The following is a 22927-nucleotide window of genomic DNA, read 5'->3' as shown; positions in this document are numbered from 1 at the left end:
GACTTGGAGATGGATTACAAGTGAAGAGGAGGAAAGATGCAGAGAACTAAAAGTTAGAGGAAGGTAATGAGAAGGATCAAAGGATAAAAGACTGAAAGACACAGATGTTGAGATGCAAGGGAATAGATGAGTGAAAGACCTAAATAAAGAGTGGGGTGTTGTGTACGGTGAATGTTATCTAAAATTGGAAATGTTTGGGGGTGGGGGTTATGAGGAGGAAAATAAGAGGCAGAGGAGGTGGAGAGAAAGGATGAAAGAATGAAGGGGATGTTTTGAGGAGAAAAGGGAAAGTGCAAAAGAGCTTGAGGCCAAACTGAATGAAGGGGGGAGGGGAGGGGGAGAAAAACACATTGACTGCAATGCGTTTTTGTAAAGTTTTATCCAGGGCAGCAGAAGCAAAAATCTGCAGTTACAGTAACAGATGCACTCATAAAACGAGTATTTTTTCCAGTGGAATTAATTTTAATAGATACATTTCCATTTTTTTTACCATTATTTAAGATTCACGTACAATTTTACAAGGATATTAATTGGCTGCAGTGACTGAATTCTGATATTTTTCAATGATAATTTATCATTTATACCAGGATATTAGTTGTATAATTTTAACATTGTCTTAAGGCAGAAAGTAATTACTTGTATTTATCTGTGTTGTGTGTGTGTGTATTAAAAGAAAAAAAATCATGTTCAAAAAAGTTATGGAGCGAGACATGCCAGCAAGATAAAATAGGAGAGAACCCCTCAGGGCAAGACATACACTGGACCATCACACCTGGAGTACTCCCTACAATCCACCAACAGATAACTGAGAACTATCAGAAACAAGGCAGCGGAAACAAGAAGACCACAGAAAGTATAGCAACACAAACTTACAGTTTCACATCAGGCTGCTGCTGAGTCCACACCTTGAACGAGACCACCTCACCTCCGGGAGAAGACTGATACATACAAGCCACAACAGGCTCAAGAGAGGGCGACCATAACTTTCCAGCATTGTCAAAACAGTCCAATATGTCAAGCTAATACACTCATCGTCTCTTTAAAATGTGTTGACTACATCTATGTTCAGTGTTCAACACTTCACAAGAGCTAGGTCAAAGTTTATTTCACACAGATCTTTTTTTTTTTGTAGTCTGATGCTAGACCGTCTGTTTAGTCAAGTGGCAATTTTAGCAGCAGCACCCCACAAAGACACTGTGTAATCTAATGGTACTAAGCACCTGCCGCCCCACAGACTGTCTCTGTCTGTCAAGCAGGCTGGACTTGGCTGCAGACTCTTGGTGTTAAATGTGTGTGTGACCTATACAGTGAAATGAGCTGCCTGGCTCAAGCTTCCTCATTTGACTGAACTTCTGTGTTGCTGTGCTTTCTCTCTCCTCAGATACACAAAGATGAAAACGGCCACTAACATCTACATTTTTAACCTGGCTCTGGCTGACTCTTTGTTCCTGGCTACTTTACCTTTCCAGGTATGACTTACCGCTACACATATTACACAAGTATTTAAAAGTATCGCCCTTAACCTTTTACACTGTTTCCTGAACTATTCTTTTTGCCTAATCTTAAAATGACATTAAAAGGTAACATCTGTCATTTTCAACCTGGACCCATTTTTTACATTTTTATGTCTAAGTCGCTTGATCCTGTTTATTATTGTGTGTCTTGCTCAAAGAGAAGTCTCTTTCTGAAATCTCAAGAGGGGGTTAGCCCTCAGCTAGTGATACTAAGCTACGCTTTCTGTACTCCAAAACAACAAAGTCTTTCGTGCACATTCTCACTCTCTCTCATTCAAGATTTCCGAATGCGACTTTTCCTCCAGTGAGATTAGGTTAGCGTACTGTATTCCATAATTGTTACATAGTAACAAACACACAAATTGTTCTGTGATTTATATGAAAACATCATCATTTGAGGGATTCATTACTTTGTACCTTGTCAAGCAGTGTCACTGGTCAGTATATTGTCTGGTAAATTTGAAACCAAGCAGTCAATATGTGGTTGAAGTGTAGACTTTCAGCTTTAATTCAATGGATATAACAAAAAATAAATCACAATAACCGTTTAGGAATTACAGCCATTTTTACACAGCCCCCCACGTTTCCAGAGGCTTGAAAGTAATTACAGAATTGTCTGACAAACGGCTTCATGGACAGGTGTGGCCTGTTCTGTCACTATTTCATGACAAATGATGCAGATAATAGGTCTGGAGTTCATTCAAATAAGTCCTTGGAACTCTCAGCATGCGGACCAAAAAGGTGTCAATGCAAGTAAAGGAGGCCATTATTAGTCTGAAAAATCTTAACAAACCTATCAGCCAGATAGCAGAAACATTAGGATTGGCCAATTAAACAGTTTGGTACATTCTTAAAGAGAAGGAATGCACTGGCAAGCTCACCAACACCAAAAGGCCCAGAAGACCACGGAAGACATCTTCAGTGGATGGTTGCAGAATATATAACCTTCATAACTTCTTCCTAAGTCAAGAACACTCTGGAGGAGGTAGGCGCGCCATTGTCAAAGTCTACAATCAAGAGACGCCTTCATGAATCTAAATACAGAAGGTTTACAACAAGGTGAAAACCACTGGTAACGGTGGACGATCCGATTAGACTTCGCCAGAAAACATCTAAAAAAACCTGACCAGTTTTGGAAAAAGATTCCTTGGACAGATGAAACCAAGATTAACTTGTACCAGAAAGATGGGAAGAGAAAAGTGTGGAGAAGGAAAGGAACGGCTCATGATCCGAAGCAAACCACATCCTCTGTTTAACCTGGTGGAGGCAGTGCTACGGGATGGGCCTGTATGGCTGCCAATGGAACTGGGTCAGTGGTGTTCATTGTTGATGTCACAGCTGATAGAACTAGCAGGATTAGTGTGTAGGGCTGAACTATCTGCTCAGATTCAGCCTAATGCTGCAAAACTGATTGGACAGTGCTTCACAGTGCAGATGGATTATGACCCAAAACTTGATCTCAACCCAATTGAGCAAGCAGCAGCTGAAGGAGGCTGCAGTAAAAGGTCTGCCAACGCATCTCAAGGGAGGAAACTCGGCGTCTGGTGATGTCTATGGGTGCCAGACTTCAGGCAATCATTGACTGCAAAGGATTGTCCTCAAAGTATCAAAAATAATGATTATATTCACAATTATTTTAGTTTGCCTAATTACTTTTGAGCCTTTTGAGCCTCTGAAAATATGGGGGGCTGTGTAAAAATGGCTGTAATTCCTAAATGGTTATTGTGATATTTGTTTCTAATATCCATTGAATTAAAGCTGAAAGTCTACACTTCAACCACATATTGACTGCTTAATTTCAAATCCATTGGAGTTAGAATAATTGTGTCACAGACCAAATACTTATGGCCCTGACTGTATATCGAAAACTGTTAACTGTCCAAAGTCATATTACAGAGGAGGTGTTCTAGCTTCAAGCTGTATTCATATGTTCATTCTTTGATATCCGGATATTTCCAGGGAACCGATGTGTTCCTGGGCTTCTGGCCATTCGGGAACGCTCTGTGTAAGGCGGTGGTGTCTATCGACTACTACAACATGTTCACCAGCACCTTCACCCTGACAGTGATGAGTATGGATAGGTACGTGGCAGTCTGCCACCCTGTCAAAGCGCTGGACATGAGGACTCCTCACAAGGCCAAGGTAAAACCGTTTTCATTTCAAAGTGCGAGATCCACCCTTATTGTCCCTGAAATGACTGCTGCTGTCCGGTCAGAGTTCAGTCACATCATCTTACCAATCCTTTAACCTGACTCTGTGTGTGCTGTTGTCATGATGGGAAACAGATACAGGGCCCGTAAGTTTTTTTATATTGCATGTGTATTCGTCACCAGTAAGCAGATTTTCAATATAGCATTGTCTAGTGCAATTACTGCACATGAAACATTTCTTTTGCAGTAATTATGATAAATAACGACTAAATCTGGAGTTACATGACCCTTTGTGGTCTGTTTATACATCTATATATTGCCATGCACTGTATTCTGTGTGGATATCTCTGTATATGAGGATATGAAAAAAGAAAGTGTGTGCTATTTCAGCAGTTTCCATCCTAAGAATTGTGCCTTTTCAAGTGCTGATGAAGAGTTGAACACATTAAAACACAACAGCAGATGATTACCAGGGTTTTAACAGTTTTTTCCTGCCTCCCAGATGCTCGGCCTCAGCTCGCTCACATGAACGGAAATTTATATATGGAAATATATCTGTCTATCGGTGCATTTTACAACTCTTTGAATAAGGGATATTTAAGTGTTTCATATTGGAAAGCTGATGTAAGTCTATGGGGAAAAATATGTTTGGGTCCAATGGTATCACGTGGTGGACCCTGCCATTCTGATTCCACGGTTTGGCCACTACAACAATTGGTTTTAAAGCCTGGCCCTTTTTGGGGGGCTTTGTGCAGACCACAAGCTTGAAAATGAGGTGTTGAGTTAAACAGAAGTGAGCTTACCAGACCACTGTAGCCTGCTCCTCATCTCTACTCACTCTACATTATAGCTACAACAGTCAGAGGCCGGTGTGAATTGTGGAAAATGAAGGACAGGTTGTTCTTGTTCATCATGAGTCTGACAATGTAATAGGTGTACAATGCTAAATCGGTAAAGGGCTCCATCCTTACTCCTGGTGGAACATTTTGTGCAATCAAACTGAAAAATAGAAGCATTCCATTGAGGTTTACCAGTTAGAGGGTACTGGTATTGTGTATGCTGGCTAACTCTCCTGGCTTACTTGAATATCTGAGTGTAACGGAGAAATTGTTAGAACAATTAGTTATAACTGAGCTTTTCCTGCTATGATAGTGTTGTGATTGCTCACTGATGTGCATTTGAACAGTGTTTTTTTTACCTCTGAAATGTTTGAGCTCAAGTGAACAAAATGAGTTTTACCATCACCATCATGTTATCTTGTCCCAAGGTGGTGAATATCTGTGTGTGGGTGTTGGCTTCAGCCTTTGGCGTACCGGCCATGGTCCTGGGAAATGTCGAGGAGGAACAAGAGCATAACAGTAAGTAATTTACAGTTATAAACACAAATACACACACACACACACATACACATGCATCTTCACCACATGTGCATTTGAAACAAACAGCCATATATCACCATACAAACTGTACCTTACATGCATTTGTTCTGTGATTGTGTTAATTTTAGTGCAACACAGTTTCTGCATATATATCCAAGTTGTATTTCAAGAGATTGTTTCTGAAGGTGTGATGTTAGTGAACCCATTTACAAGTGTTGTCCCAGTTTTTATAGCTTTTATCGCACAGTATCTGGCTAATAGGCTCAACACACATTGTCGCGTGATGCCTCTTTCCTATCAAAAAAGTGCAGAGATTTCAAACCGTGTCCCTGCCATGTGACAAATTATACTCCACATGGTGCTTCCTGTTATGAACTTTCACACAGCAGGTGCACATTTATTTCTACCAAACTAAAAAGATTTTTCATTGAAACATTCAGCAGAGGTGATGTTGACGGGCCAATGAGATAACAGCATGAGCCATTAGCTGTTGTGTTTTGATTATTAAAAGCTTGACGACATTGAGTGGGTTGGATTGGAGATTAAATGTAGTGAAGGTAGAAAAACACACATGCAACTTCGTAACATCATCATTTACATCATGTACATATGCATGACTGAGATTAACTGAATGAGGCAAATACAACTCAGCAGTAAACCTATAATTATACTCAGTTCCACATGAATTATTATATAAATAAGAAGAACCATAATACATTAAAGTGGGGAATTTAGCTTGATGCAGAGCTACAGACGACAGTGGCTCTACGGAGACCATGATGTTTCTTTAACTAAACCTATAAGGGATTTTGTTGCACTTTTGTTTTGTTTCATTTTACATTAACCATGTGTTTAAAGTGGTTTAAATCTGCGACTAGAATCCTGGAGAAAATTGATTTCCCTTGAAGTTGTACGGGAGTATCATTTTGTCGGAGAAAGGTTTGGGAATTCAGACATGCATGCCTCTTCCAATATTATGCATGTGATGTGTAATTTTAACTCTTGTGCGCTGTAGAATTGTGGTTCTTTGCCACAATATCCCAGAGAGTATGCGATCTTATAAAACTTCCAAGAAGTAACATTATCTTGTTATTTACTTATCATATACATAATTTGCTCTAACCGGCATCTGGCTTTTAATGTTTACATTATGCTCTTTGTTTCCACCCTTTGTCAGTAGAAGGAAGGATGTGAGTAGAAGGAGGGATTTTGTGAACATGCAGCTCCCGCAGAATGCAAACTAACTTTTTTTCTGCTCTTGTCTAAATGTCCCATTGTATTGTGTATTTGTTAAGGCAAAGTTCATGTTGGTTTTATGTTACTGATGATTGAACAGATACATCTGCCACTCCCTTAACACCAAACCGTCATGGTGACGCTATATCTTTCCATGCTTGACAACTATATCTAGTTTCTCATTGCTGCTTTCGCTCTCATTGCCCTCTCCTCCTGGAGAGCTGGTACCTCTGTTTAGGGAAATCAACCGTATGCTCAATTTGAAAAGCCTGTATGAAGTCTGCCTTCTCATCGTTGGTTCATCTTTTTGATCGTTGGAGGGTGAAAAACACTGCCTCAAAGGTGGCTTAAGAGCATGGAAATGTGGAGAGTCTGACACAAATGAGATTTAAAATCTCTTTAACAAGGAGGTGCTGGCCAAGATGGCAGCGTAAACGTTTCACACCAGCAACACATAAAAACACAGACTTAAAACACAAAAGAGCAAAAGCACTCACAAAAATACTTTAAAAGAGATGACAAACCAACAAATAGCATTAATCAAATAACATGAATTAAGTGTTAGGACAGGTACATTCACTGCTCAGATTATCCTTAATTCTGTTTGTAAAATGTTGCATGCATATAAAATAATCTAGTTTAGTGTAGGTCACACAAAGATGAAGAACACTGATAAACTTAAAACCACAGAATTCAGATTTGATCAACATGAAGTTCATGTCTCATTTCACAGAGATTCCTCTGATCAATATTAAAAGCAGACTGCGGCTCCTTAATCACATTGGCTAAGGATGAGGCACAACTATACATAATGGTGTCATCCGCATAACATCGCAACACAAATGTTTGAGGTTATTATTAATGATTAGGTTGTAAGGGTCTAATATGGACCCTTATGGGACACCATTTTGTATATTGAAAAAGCTAGAAAATAAACCATCAACTTTGACAATTTGCGTTCTCCCACTGAATAGTTTTTCAAGACAGCCCTATGTTCACCAACCTCTGTAGTAAGACAGAGTGGTCAAAAGCCTTAGGTAGGTCTTGGAATAATGCAGCACAGTGTTCTTTAGTCAATTGCATTTGTCATTGAGAATGCTATGTCTTTATAGAAACTCCTTTAAATGGATCTAAAATATGATCTAAAACTTGCATTTTGGATATTGGCCTATAGTTGTCAGGGTGAGATAGATCTCTGCCCTTCAATAATGGAATAAAAAGTGCTGCCTTTCCAAAATGTACGAAACATGCAAAGTAAAGCTCTTTTATACATGCACCGTGTTACGAAAATACATAAAGATCCGATTGACGTAAAGGCTACAGCTGCACAAGATCAAACATGCAAAGAAAAGGATTAAATGCACATACTGCTTGCCTTCTAACACCACTGTAATGAATAAATCACAATTTATATTCTCCTAATGGCGTAGGGCATAAGAGGTAGTAGTAGTTTTGTACAATCACAATCATCAGAAAGCGCTCCTTCACCATGTTTAAAGCTCTCATTAATGATTATCGCACATCAGCTAAATTAATGTTATGTCCTTTTATCCTTATGCACTGACAGACATCATATAACAGCCAGCAGATAGTCTCTATCTAATGTTGAAGTTGATGAGAAAATTGATTCGTGGATTTACAACGAGGCCAAGTGTCCCTCGCAATTACGAGTTATTGCTTCCATGCTATTCAACTCACTGTCCTCCCCGTGTACCAGGCGCCAAATATTCCGCAAGCATTGAGGCTACTTCTATAAATGTCTTGCCATGTCTGAATAAAGACACAATGAACATTTGTATAATGGACACTGATACATGTTTCATACATTACAACTGCCTTTGAACTAACGAAAAGCTGCTGCAACTTTCTGCTGCATTCTCACCAAATACTTACGTTTATATAAGTTTGTAACTGCTGGAACGTTTGACTCTTAATCACCAGCCCAGTCACCAGAAAAGAATGTTGTTTTTGCATCTTTCTGCAAAATCATAAATTATGTTGAATGTGGAAGTTTTTGCATTCGGTCAGAGCCAGTTATGTAGTATTACGAGTGAAGTGCAGAACAAGTGACTATATTGAGCGAGCGTTATTGAAAGTTATGTGGTTTTCTAACGAGTGTACCACGCAATAAAGTCCACTAATGGTTGGTGGGAGGAGTCAAACAAACAGGACTTTCACAGGAGACTGCTGTCCCTGTAACGTAAGACGTAAACGTTTGGTAAGGGCGGTTGTTATTTTTTTACACTTGTTACATTGTTATGGTCGTTACTTATGGTTGATGCCTTATTATTTGAACACAAAACAAGTAGTTTTGTTGCCTTAATCGTTTCACAACCATGTGGCATTGTGTGTTTCTGCAAGCATGATAAGAGGCTCATGATATGAGACATAAATATGAAATGTATATTTATTGTTTGAACGTACAATGCCAAAAAAAACATGTTTTGGTTCAGTTGTGTATCTCAGTCTCTTTGATACCGGATAACACCTGATGGATAACTGTAGCTTCATTCTCAGTTTGAAATAGACTTATTTCATTTCTCCTCTTATAGCTGCTTATCAGTTTCTGCTGAGAGGATCCAGCTGGGTCCTTCTTCTATTCACATGATAAGCTCTCTGTGTGTGTGTGTGTGTGTGTGTGTGTGTGTGTGTGTGTGTGTGTGTGTGTGTGTGTGTGTGTGTGTGTGTGTGTGTGTGTGTGTGTGTGTGTGTGTGTGTGTGTGCGTGTGCTTCGTGCTTCAAAGCAGGGCACTTGCCTTATAGGGTTGTGTGAGAGTGATGATGAGCATTTGTGTGCGTGTGTGTGTGATCTGATCGTGCTGGCAGCCGGGGATGTCATGACACACTTGCTGTTGGAGTTTACAGCTCACAGATGGCAGCTCTTCTCCTAAAAAGGCCAACAAATTCAAATTATTCTGCTCAGTTTATATGGTAACAGGTGCACAAAAAAATTCATATGACCTTAAAGGGGCAATATGTAGGGTGTATAAAAAGCCAAAGTAGAAAGTGAACAAATATGTGGTCAGTTGTTAATTGTCAGGGCGGTTAATTGATAGGCCTGCTAGTAGCTCGACGTCTCTGCGGCAGCTGTTGAGATTTATGGCTTGTACATTTCTGGCATCTATTCTGTTTTGGAACAAAATAAATTCTGCCCACTGCAGTTTTAACACACTGCCTGTTTGTTTAGCTTAATCACTCATTTGTGTTATGACACAGGGCCCTAACTGTTTATAACATTTTAGTTAAAGTTAGAAAGGGGAGGATGAATGTAATCTTCTAATTTCTATTACAATTGTTGAAATTCTTAATAAATAATAAAGCAATATCTTTTATAAATACAAATGCATTTCATTTTTTGGTTTTATTGGCCAAAAGATGGCGTTTTACATCTGTCCAAAGCAAGGTCCCAATAAGTATGATTTTTTATTTGAAATACATCTAGATAGTCGAGTATAGTTTGAATTTATTTAGAAGCTGTCATTGGAAACTATTTTAAAAAGGGCAGAAGTTAAATAAAAATATGGGGCAGGTGATTCTATGAACCATCTGTCAATCAAACTACTGCCGAAGGGAATCTGAAGAAGATCAATAAAAAAGCCTTCAGTGCAGTTCTTTGCTCTTTTTTCAATAAAGAAATACTTTCCAGTTCTGATATAACTTGCAGCATCTACGCTAACCTCTTCAGTCAGTCGTCACCTGAAGCCTGACAAGAAAGATTTTTGTGTTGTCCCTTGATTTTATGTGATCTCCTGACATTGCCATAATCCCGCTGCAGTGCAGGGTAAACAAACCTATATTTCTCTTGCAATTCAATTTCATAAGTGGTCACCAATGCTTTTATTTCCACCAGGCTCAATTAAAGCAACTGAAAACACACTGAGAAAGGGTTAAAGTTCTTAGGCGAAAACACAGACAACTCCCAGACCAAACACTGCAGTGGTAGCCTCATGTTCACCAGGTAGCCACACCCTGAAGTGACTATTTTACTCTAAATGGGACCGTAATTTACTAAATAAACATCTTGCTGCATTGAAGAGGACTTGAAACGAACAATTGAGATCATATATAGATGAGATCATGTTTACAGTTTTAACTGAGGTAATCTATCAAGTGAGAAGTAGGGACATTCTCTCACAGACTTCTATACAGTCTGACTTCTTGCAAGCAGCCGTCTCCTGCTGGCCATTAGAAAGAATGCGAGTTGAAAGCACATCCACATTGGCTTCACTTTGCATAACAGGAGGTTTGCTGCCTGCTTCTAATTGCAGCTAGTCCAGAAACACGGATTTCTAACATGCTCCACGAGAGGTCATCTTGGTATTCCACACCGTTCGGCTCTTCACTGCCTGCCTGTCAATCTCAGAATTGATCATGCAGCTGGATTTTAAAGGTTTGCATGGACAGAGTCTCGCTTGTCCGTGAATAGATTTCCCTTTTGATCCTGATCCGGGCCTGAGAACCTCCAGCAGCAATTACTGTTCCCCAGTTAGTAAGCTCCCATTTTAGCATAAAGCTGTCTCCTAATACTGATTTATACTCTCTGTGTAATGTTAATCTGTTTTTTGAGAATTATTACACATAAAAAATAAATGCTGACTGATTAGAAGATGGAATGGTTTGGCACAAAGAGGGGAAACACAACAATAATGCTATTAATATTTATGTTATGCTATTCTGCAGTTAAACCGAGTAATATGCTGCAGCTAGCAGGGGAATAAGAGGCCTAGTGGTTGGATATTGATCCAGTCTCAGCCTGCAGCTACAGCCTAATCCTATAATCATTTTTATTAGTCTACTCGACAGCTGAGCTATTTCTCTGCTCTCCTGTTTACTTTATGCATCTCCTGTTTTATCTCATTCATCTCTCATTCGTTCTTTTTTATTTTATTCTCTTTACCTTATTTGAATTTACATCCTAATGTAGTCAAATTCATGTCGTTCTCATCTCATGCTGATCTCTGTGATCGTATGACTGCCGCTAGTATCTCAATTCCATTCTCATCGAAATAATTTCTCCCTCATTTAATTCTCACCTCATCCATTTCAGTTTTAACTGCTTTGTTCCAATCTCATCAAGTCAATTTCATTTTAATTGCATTCATCTTTGGCATTTCTTTCTCATTTCATCCTCATCTTATTCCATCCATGCAACAAATTTGGGGGAAACATTCAGGGGTTATTAATGTTCACCCTACTCCACTTCTATTCCTCTTTTCATCTCTTCCTGTCGCCATTAAACAAACAGCGCTGCTTCATAACCTGACAGCTGCAGGGAAAGTCGCGGCATGCCGCTCTCAGTAATTGGGGTCAAAAGCCTTGCCCAAGGACATGGTGGCAGGAAGGAGGCTATAATCAGCAGCCACCCTGGTGTCACTAATAGATGCTCTTACTAATCCATCCAAAAGACTTGTAGGGAATGTGTCAAAGTGTGTTTCCTGGCAGCACAGAAATGTCAGTCTGTGCTGCAGTTTTGTGGCACACATCATTTACACTGTTTGAGTAGCTACATAGCGCTTGGTTTGAAAAGTATTGGTTCTGCTTCAACACACAGTGGGTTTGGTTTGGTTAACATTTTGAAGTTGTAATGTCTTTTTTTCCAGCCCAGCAACCAGGAAAAAGATTGGCATTGTACGTTCCTGCAAACGACAGATAGGTTATATGTCGACGTGTTTGCATTCAGTCAGAGCTAGTACCGTAGTACAACTAGCGACGCACAGAGCGAGTGACGTTGCGACAGACCAAAACTTATAGCGCCACCATCTGGAAAGATTGCAGCCCTCCCTTGGGTCCTGAGCAACATACCTGCCAAGTGTGAAGTCGATCAGATAAATTGCTCTTGAGACATGAGAAGGCTATACAGATCGACAGATATTCCTGGCTTTGTATTAGATGTCACATGGCGCATAGCATGCAGCTTGTATTAGCTGATCGGCATCACCCGTTTCCTTCATAGGCACAATCACAGGTTCATTCATGAGCTGTTTAACTATCAGATATCCAGTAACATCCAGTCATATTCATAAAAGTGTGCACTGTGGTAATTTCCAACACTATTACTCTGCACCCTAAACTCCTGCTCAGTTCATTAAATGCATGCAGCTATCTGAAGGCAGCAAGACACGTGTGTTATTAAATCTGCCTTATCAACACCTTTGACTGGAGATAAGCCACACCAGAACGCAGTGTCATTACACACAGATGTCCACTGTGTTTACCTTGATTACATCACATGCGTGCCTCTGTTGCTGCTCGGATTATTCCAGAGCTCGCTCGAACATATAGCTTTAAATGGTCAATTGATAGATCCAAAGTCCCGCGCCCCGTACTGTTTTCAGGTCAGACAAGCTTGATAAAAAGAGGCATGGCAACGCCGGCTATATGGTTTCGTTAAGCCTGGTGCCGCAGTGTGTATTTGATTTTGGGCATCAGGCAATATACCTTCAAGAAGCCCACAGCATGGACGTGGACTTTTACCCATTGGGGTGTTTGACTTCCTGTATATCTAAAGAAATATTATCATGATCATCTTAGAAAGGAACTGAACCTTGCTGACGTTAGTGATCTGACATTAGGACATCTCTTCTTGATGTAGCATTAGCTATTCTTTAGTTAGCCAGCGTTTTGCTACCATAAGCTAACTTAAGATGTGACTATATGCAATGTAAAGATTGTGACACCAATGTAATGTGACTCTATTGGTAAAGTAAGCTTTGAACAGACGAGGTTAACCTTGGTGATGTTGTTTCTTTTCAGCTGATGGTGAGGTCTACCGCACCCAGCAAATTAACTCTTACCATCAGACAATTCGTTTTCAGTTTTGGGAATGGAATAAACACGTCCTCCACAGAGTCAGGGTATTGAGTGTCGCTTTGAAAGATCTCTCAGCCACACCTTTTAACCATCTTTAAAACGTTGTTTTCTTTTCAATAGAGACTAGCGAAGCACATAATGTATAATGTGCTGTTGGTACCAAGGTTGCTCAACAAAAAGAGGAATAATAATGGGCCCCTGTGGAACCCCACATATTAGTCTGGCTTTGTTGGAATAACAACCCTTAACCCAAACAAACTGTCTTCTTTTGGAGACATCATTTTTTAACCATTTGTATGTAATATTATTGAAACCACATTTATCAGAATCAGCTTTATTGGCCAGGTTTACAAGGAGTTTGACTCACGTTGGAGTCAAATTCCTTTTTCATTTATGCAACTTTTCCAATAAAATATCATGGTTTACTGCATCAAAGGCTTTTGAAAGGTCTATGAAAATACTACAAGTAAATTCATTATTATCAAGTGCAGAGATAACTTTATCAACAAGGTAAAGTGATGAAAGAGAACTGTAACTGAGAAATACCATTTGGAATGTGTGTGTGTGTGTGTGTGTGTATAATAGAGTTATGTGCCCCCTCCATTGCTGACACAACCTGATAAAACTTTTTATGACAAGTGCTGCATTGCCCAAGGACACACACACACACACACACACACACACACACACTAACTCAGAATAGACAAATTGAGAAGGCAGACTTGCCCATGGATACACACATGCATGGAAGTGTCTGAATCGCACTGACACGCACACACACACACACTAACAGCTTGCAGCTAACAGTCATGCAACATCTTTTTTAACCCCATATGTTTTGCCTGAAGCTACGGTGTGATGACCTGTAGACATGCAAATGTCATACACAGGACAAAACATGCTAATAGTTCCCACACACGCATTAACAGATTATGAAGGCTATCGACACAGCTTTTATTTTCAAATTGTCTCGTTAATTCTGGTTGCGGTTACCGTCTGGGCTCTGATTTTAGGAATTGTCAAACCGGATAGTGGACTAGAAATCGCACAAAATTCCATCAAGGCTGCATAAACCTCTACATGTTTAATCATAGAAAATTAAAGTTTTCATCTGGATCAGTGTCAAAGTACATGTAGTGAAAGACAATCAAAACTCTTCTTCCTCTCACAAACTGTGAAATGAACACAGAGCTAACAGTCATAGAGAGCTGGTGTGTTGTGGAGCAAATTCCAGTCCAGGTGACATGAACATGTCTTCAATGTATCTTTATGAAACCTGTGGTTAACTATAAAGAAGTGGTTGTACTAAACTTCCTTGAGTCGAGACAACAACCATCTAGAGCTGCAAGGTCTGCATGCAAGAGCAGGTCAACGAGAGCAAACATGGCTCATGTTGAAGCCCAGCTTAGCAACTGTCGGAGCCATTTGTCAACCAGGAGCTTAAGAAGCTGACACAGCTGGAAGCCACAGAGATACACTTTATATGTGATAGGTTCACATATAAACAACTGGCTTCAGGCTTATTTTGTACATGCCTGAGACTCATGAACACAGCCTATACAAATGCACTTTCTGTTTATGTCTGTCCTTGGCCTTTTTTTTTATTTGGCACTGGAAAAACCTATTTTATCTCTTGTCTGAAAAACAACTTCAGTTACCATTGCTCTAGGCCTAAATAATGGCAACATAGGATGTCCTTTTCTCTTAAAAGCAGGGGGAGGAGAGGGGCAAGAGGAGAAAATAAGAACAGTTCACTTCAAATACCCGTCTGAGAACAGAGCCACAGTGCTATGTAGCCCAGGAAATACTTATGAGCAATGGAAAACTGGTATCCCATCACAATTGCCCATCACATATTACCAGAGCTCAAATTGATGCCAGAAATACTTTATGGCAATACTTGTTAGAATCAGATGACATGACATTTTGTACAGACATTCATGGTCAAGAGGATGAATACTAATGACATATAGCCAATCCTTAAAGGAGGCGCTTTTGGAAGCATTTTAGACGTCTCCACATGTGCGTATCATGGAACAATTACGCACCTATTTTAATCAATTTGTCAATCCATACTAACCACTGTGTTTTAATGCTTCAAGTCTATTTTAATCGCGTTTAGCGAGGCATTATCTGCACAGATCTATTTGAATCACACAAATTTACGCGGTGCTTATGTCTCGATTACGTCATGCTTCCGACTACAAGTTATAATGATAATCCCCAGACTTTTAATAGAGCGCTACAGTGAAGTTGACATTTTTGTTTCATAGAGCAATATCTCAACAAGAAAGTAGAATTGAGAAGTTGTATGTGTTTGTCATTTGTGGTTTAACTTTTGTAAAGGGTTAGCTTGTAGTAGATTAGCAGTAGGATTGTATAATCATGACCATACTGTATTTTCTTTATCATTTCTCATAGTGACAGTTTGTTTCCTTGTGGAAAACAGACCATGAAGTCCATGAACTTCTCTTGTGGTAAAATATCAAAAATTGCATCGGAATGTTAGGACTCAGCAGTTACTGGGGCAGCTGCTTAACTGACGTAACAAGCTTCTGTGTTTTCAAGTGAGAGGGCGGCAGGATCCAATCAGAAGACCCCCACCAGACCACAGCTATTGTCCTCAGGTAGAAAAATGGAAGATAAAGGGGGAGGAGAGGAAAGAAAAGGAAGAAATGATGAGTGAGAAAAAAATTAAAGAAGGGAAAAAGATAGGAGACTGCTGTTAAACTCTGATTAAAAATGAAAGAGGGAAAGGGCACAGGAGATTAACAATAAGAGAGAGGGAGAATAAAAAAGCCAGAGAGCAGATAATTGGAGAAAGTTATGTTCTTCAGAGAATAAAAGGTAAGGGAAGGAAGAGAAATCCATAAAGAGGAGAAGAGAAAGCTAGAAAAGAGGTCCAAAAGATGAGAGAAAAAATATCAACAAGAGAATAAATGAAATAGATGAACAGAGATAGAACTAAACGAGAAATAAAACAGGAAGCGAGGAAAGTAAGACAGCCAAAAAGATGATCCAAGCTGGAGTAAAACAAAAAATAACGGTACGTTAAACGCAAAAGAGAGAAAAGAAGTGATAAATGAGAAAAATTATAGCAGAGGTGGAGAATCACCAACTGTGAAATGGAAACCAGGATGGGACACACATCCTTGGTTATATATGAAAAACGACAGGAATAAATAAAGTTATGGAGGGAACTGATGACAGAGATAATGTAGGCAGAAAAACAGTAGGCATGATGAAAAAGTTAGCAATTTTAATTGAAAGTTTAAAAAAAAAGACAAACAAACATCTCGCAGGGGACTACTGTCTTTATTGAAAGTTTGGGGTTTTGATTTAAATCTTGTTCTATAATCTTTCAATATGAATGTTATTCTCTGGAGATGGAGAAGGCCTACACGTATAGCTGTTAGTCATGTGGCCGGTTACAATATTCATGTATAGTATGTCCTTTGAGATCATTGTTTCATTATTGTTCTACAATTGGGATTTTTCAGTTTCATCCTAATGCATTGATTTCTTTAAAATAAATGATTTGGTGGAAACAACAACCAAAAAGTAGTTTGGGAGATGTTTCCTACAAACCAAATTCAATGCACTCTAAACATTCTTCTAGCACAGTCCAGTATCCTAGGAATTAATCTGGAACACATCATGTGTGTCCAGTGACAACATTGGGGACGGGTTGGGCCCTTGATATGGGTATGGAGGTATGGGTGGTGGATAAGAATGTAGAATGATTTCCAAGCTGGAGACCAAAGCTTTCCCCCTGCCACAGACCTGTTGGGTTTGCTTTCTGATAAACCAAAACCACGATCTTTCCCTAACCTTATGCCAAGTGTTTCAGTTGCGTACACTTATCCAGACCCTAACCATTCGTGCTCTTGATCACTTTACACAGTCTACAATTACTTTCAAGTTGTTTCTTTTCTTTTTGTCACTAAAATGTCTCCGTGAAACATTGAGTCACTTTGTAAATGCTTAGTAAATGGTAGCACCTTTTCAGAATTAAGTGTTTTACACACAGAGGTGATTGTTGATTGACACTGAATGTCAATCAAAAGAGTACCTACCAACCGCTCTAAAGACATGTTTGGTTGGTAAGCCAGTGAGGGATCATGTCCTTTTTGGCTGAATAACTTACTCCCACTGGTTGGCTGGGATTTCAAGTTTCATTGAGGTGGAAAATGTCTGTAAAATATTTTCTTTTGAGAGAAATGCTTCCTAGTTTTAGTCCAGTTTTAGTCAGCAAAACATTTTGGTCAACTTTTAGTCATTACTCTTAGTCAATATGGTTTATCTCTTAATTTGGTCATGTATTTCTTTAGTCCTGTCCCTGATTATATTGCATATATGTAGTCTTGCCAAAACAGTACTTATTTTATATAAGATTTTATCTTGTCATTATTTCATTAAAAACACAGGTTTTGTAAATCGAAGACAACGTATTGTGTCAAGTCAGTCACGTGACTCAATATGCACTTGCTAGTCACATGAGTTGTAAGTCACTCTTTAGTCACTTGAGTCTTTAGTCTGACTTTGCTGTCAGAAATGTCAGCAAAGTCTGAAGAATGGAGGGAAAGAGACAAAGAGGAAGCAGTTTCCTGAAGATCAAGACAGGTGAGAAGGGGAAGATGAAATGAAGGTAGAAATAAGAAGAGGATCTGGTCACGTTAGCATCCCCTTGTAGAAACAACACCAGAAAACAAAATTGTTGAATGGATTAAAAATGGAGCGGCAACTTTGCTTTTCTTATATTCTACTTATAACATGTCGGCATGCCCTCTGACCCACAGGGATGAATACCATTATTATATTTGTTGGTGCTGCTTTCCTTTAGGTTTAAGATCAGATAGACATTTACAGCCATTTTTATAAAACACATAAACTTCACTGCCTTGCAAGTTATTACTATTCCTGTCCTTTCACACAGCCTTTCACTGTGCTTTTGATCAATGGCTGGAACGTGGCAGTAATGGAGTGGAGGCTACGGCTTCCATTTTTACTGGGAACACCCACACACTATAAATCCTGCACACTCATGGCCCTGCGAGATGCAGCAGATAAAAGCATCCACCAATTGGAATAATAGATCAACTTTTTCTTTCAGCAGTTCCTATTCCTATTTGTTTGATCTATCTCTCTCGAGTATTTATGCAGTCTATTCTGCTGTGTGTGTAGGTACGTCCTGTTATCTTACCGGTGCAAACACAGTTCAAAGATTCAACTCAAAACACGATACTGCATTTATGTTTCTTTTATAGCCAGAAACACTACATCGTAAGTATGAGAAGTTACTTGTGTCTTTGGTGGGGGGAAAAACAAGACAAAAATACCATTTAATTTATTGATTAAAGGTGCTAAATTCAGAGCATTCCAAATTCAGAGCATTAATATCGCAGCAAACAAATATTTAAGATGTAGTAATGGCATCCTGAGTAGAGAACCACTTTCTGTCTGTGTGTGTTGTAATCCAAGTTTCTCTGTGCTTTGTTTACGTAGCTGGTCCAACAGTGTGTGCACACCCGCTGCTAACGCCGTCGCGACCAACAGCGTCCTAGCAGAAGCGTAACAGCCACCCTCTGGTTTCCCCTTATGAACACTGTTGGCTGTGTCAGCACTATTGCCATTGTTTACACATTTAGCGCTGCTAGCACGATCAACTGCTAGCACGATTAACTGCTAGCATCATTAATGGCTAGCTGCCGTCTCAGCTGTCGCCACGTTAAGTAAGAGCCTTGTGGAGGTAATCCCGCAATAATAGATATGCTCTGAATTTGGAGTTTAGCACCTTTAATACTTCAAAATATGGAAACCATCACAGCTAATTGTAGATATGGTAGCATTGCTTCAAGTGGTACAATGATTAATTGGAAGTTGTACTCATGAGGGATTGTAAAATTGATTTAAGACACACTTCTTAGAGCAGGATAATTATTATAATCACAGTAACTAGAAGACACACAGAGAGTGGTTGAAGAGCTCTCAACACCCTGCTATACTTATAAGCCTCATTGCTTAAATTGTTTTTGGTAATTGATTTCTTGGCCTTGCAAACAACCTCAGGAAAAAAATAAAACGTTTCTTTTACCTCTGCTCACTTCAGAGTTGTGGTTGAAACATAAAATGTGTCTAGTGGCGGATATCTCAGAACCAGAACATGTCTAAAGTGTAATAAATAGTTGTTTGGACCATTTTTTGTTTCTTTGACGAATGGATTGTCAAAAAATAAGAATGTACGTGAGATTTTCTTTTCTTTGTCTCATTACACGTGGCTCACTGAGGAAGACAGTATTAATTTGCTGCTGGAGGCAGTTCAATGCTTTAATGCTTATAAATTCCAAATGGAAGATTTTGAAGAAGTGCCAGAATATCCGTTTGTTTAATTTGTTTGTTTTAATTTTTGTCAAAACACAACTTTTACAAAATTGTATCCAGCCATGAAAGTCTAATACTTAAATTTGAACAATGTAAAATGTTACCAATGTGACACATTTTTACATGAAAAAATCAATGTAAGATTGTTAAAGTTATGAAATGATAACCCAAGATGACTAGTATTTCAAATCTGTAAATTTATCAAACTTCGTTGTATTGTAAGTGAGAATGAATTTAAAAAACAATTCTGTTTATAACCTTGCTATCAGCAAATTTGTTACATACATTCATGCCCTCCTTGGGATTAACTGTAATCACTTTGGTGAAACCTTAACTATTTATCTAGCACCATCATCTGGTCAAAATTTCAAATTGTCCAAAACTAGTTAGAGTGAGCATATGTATTTTTCAGGTTCATTGTATCCCAAAGAGCTAATCTAAGCTATTATCTGGAGGTGAAAAGGCTTACTGTTTATTTTGTAGCTTTCGCACACTGCTGTTCAAGAGCCAACTTTATATTTTCTCTTTAATTTGTGATCCTCTGCTTCCTGCATGATAAGAGGATTACCTTACAGTTTCCAAACCCAACAGCTGAGTTTAATTTGGGTAAACAAGGTGAATTTATTCAGTCTGATCAGGAGGACTGGGATGCTGTTCTCCGTTATGATTTAGGCTGAAAGCACAGATGTGTTTTTGTACACATGTTGTAAAATGTATTCTCCCATCATTAATTGAATTGATGATGATGATGATGAGTAAACCGATGTGAAAACTGACTCTCCTATCATAGTTAATTTATCCTACCACATACTGCTTCTATGTACCTATATAATCAGAGCCTACTATAGATGCAAATTAGTTTTTATTCTCTGTAATTATGCATGCCTGTCTTCTATTATTAGTATCACTGCCTAATCTACATTAGTAATTTGCATTTTTAATGAACAATTATTATTCAGACAACATCCACATTGTCCCCCTGTAATAAACAAAGTAGGCTTTATCCTGGTTTAAGTGTGTGGAAAAAGGTTTATTTGTCTAAATACTAATCAGTCACATTAGAAAACAGATATGAATTTCCTCTGCATCAATACTTTGTCTAGCTTATCACACAGACAAGAAGTATAGGGACCAGATTTGTTACAGCTGTTTTGATAACTAGCAAGACGATCCAGGAGTCACCACAGCTTTATTGGTCAGTGACTGCTCAATAATTAGCTCCAGTGGAACCGATTATATGATTGATAGTATTTGTTTCACTTTTAAGAGAGCAATACTAGCAGTTTCTCCCTTCTTTCAGTATTTATGCAAACTAAAGACATCCTGGACTTAGTCTGTTGCTACAAGGCTGTACCCTACATGTTCAGTCTGCAATTACACTTTCTTTTCTCACCACATATTTAACTTTTTTATTTCATCTCTTTTCTTCTCCTCCTCTTCTCCAATACATCTAGGCGTTGAGTGCATCATAGTTTTACCTGAACCAAGGACCCACTGGGATCCTGTCTTCGGTACCTGTATCTTCCTCTTCTCCTTCCTCATCCCCGTTGCTATCATCAGCATCTGCTACAGCCTGATGGTCAAGCGCCTGCGCAACGTTCGCATCTTGTCTGGCTCCAAGGAAAAAGACCGCAACCTGCGGCGCATCACCAGGATGGTCCTGGTGGTGGTGGCAGCATTTGTCGTCTGTTGGACACCTATCCAGATAATGGTCCTGGCTCAGTCCCTGGGCTTCAACCTGAGCAGCTTGTTCACACTGGTCCTGATGCACTTCTGCATCGCGCTGGGCTACGTCAACAGCAGTTTGAATCCTGTCCTCTATGCCTTCCTGGATGAGAACTTCAAGCGCTGCTTCCGGGAGTTCTGCAAACCCTCCCCATTCCGCCTCGACACCCAACAGTCGGGCAGGATGAGGAGCATTGCTAGGGAGGTGGCGGCTGCTTACAGCTGCAAGGCTGATGGCAGGGGGTCAGGAGGAGGGACGTCTAATCCAGCATGACTAGGCGTGGAGCTCCCCTTGGTTGGGGTAGACCACAAACAGAGGGAAGAGAACCAGGGGACAGGGAACTCCAACACAGAATTGACTCAGATTACAGCTCTCTAGCGGCACGAGCCCCCCCGCCCCCCAACTAGAAGACTGGCTTGGGGCGGGGGGGAGGGCGAAGAAGAGGATGGGGTTGAAAGGAAAAGAATTTAGGAACACAGATAAGGATGATAAACATATCGTGCTTATAGTATATGGGTGGAGGGAAATTGAATACGTTGAACGCTTTGGTGGGATGGGTGTGGACATCTAGGAAGGAGATAGTGCCAGATATGGGAGCAGTTCAGACCATTCTGGATCCTGGATCAAGGCATGACAATGGTCCTAACTCCACTGAGGCAGTCAGATATTTTGGAAAGTAAGACTTTCATCCAACTATCTTGGTGATTCAACTATCTTGGTGGACGTAAACACAAAAGAGGTAAAACCGTTATTTGACACTTCAGCTCCAAAAAAAAGCCTGAGTCTGGTGTCTGTTGCTGCATCTCTAGAACGATGCCTGACTCTGTACTTGGGTATGAGAAGACAGAGGTTGGGGAGAGACATTTGTAGAGACCATATTATAGATAAAATAGAGTGGGTGCATATACCAAAAAAACAAAAAAACACAATGCCCTACTTGGTGCTTACACACCATATATATATATATGGTATATATATAATATACACAACATTGGAAGCACAGATCTTGGCTATCTGGCGGCAAGGACCACATACTGAAGAAGCCAAGGAAGACTTAGGCTTTCTGGAACTGTGAAATAGAGAATAAACACTTTCATTAAAGTTAATTGTATCTTTATCCGTTGATGTTTCAGAATTACCAACGTCCTGTGTTCCACACTCATCCCAGTACGGGGTATATATTGGTTTCTCTAAAGATGGCTCTAGATAATGGTAATATGCTGCTGTAGGCCCTTATAAGGACTGGGCAATTAAAGTATGATGTTATATTTCAGCCTTTAGACATGAAGTTGGATGTAAAACAACAGCTGGCATAAGAAAAAGAACTATGTGCTGCAAGCTGCTCTTGAACAATATTTCTTAAACAGTGTCTATGGACCCTGAATGGGTCACATGAATGTTATTTCTCGTAGGGGCAACATTTCTCAATGTGTTCTGAAGCAAATCAAGCCCGAGAAACCCTGTCAAGCAAGTTTCTGAGAGTTTTTGTGGGTTTTTTTAAACTTACTATGATCACCTGTGGGGTGTGGGGAATTTAGGAGTTTGGGGCTGGGGAAAACTGGTGGTATTGTAATCTGAAAAAACAGCAAAAAGGGAACAACAAAATCAGTGTTTGGGACAAGCCCAGCCTGGGTATTAATCATTTTTCTTGTTCTTGCTACATAAGATAAATGACAGTGCCTCTCCGTGGTGTGTCCACAAATGAAATGTAAATTAGCTTGTCTAAGGGTA

The 22927-nt window shown here is 39.5% G+C and overlaps 1 protein-coding gene across 1 annotated transcript in view; it reads left to right on the top strand.

Moving 5' to 3' along the window:
• The window catches only part of oprl1 (opiate receptor-like 1), a gene marked incomplete at both ends in the record, with an annotated part of 63143 nt that extends 41674 nt beyond the window's left edge, over nt 1-21469 (top strand). Inside the window, 4 exons of the mRNA XM_079172405.1 lie at nt 1382-1469; nt 3474-3656; nt 4932-5022; nt 20925-21469. Coding sequence (XP_079028531.1) covers nt 1382-1469; nt 3474-3656; nt 4932-5022; nt 20925-21469 — 907 coding nt within the window. The remainder of the gene's footprint in view (nt 1-1381; nt 1470-3473; nt 3657-4931; nt 5023-20924) is intronic.
• Between the last annotated feature and the right edge of the window lie 1458 nt (nt 21470-22927).

This window comes from Pholis gunnellus (genome assembly GCF_910591455.1).
Source record: "Pholis gunnellus genome assembly, chromosome: 2".
Lineage (NCBI taxonomy): Eukaryota > Metazoa > Chordata > Actinopteri > Perciformes > Pholidae > Pholis > Pholis gunnellus.
Note: the sequence above shows the minus strand (reverse complement) of the source record. Positions and strands in the feature narration are given on the sequence as shown.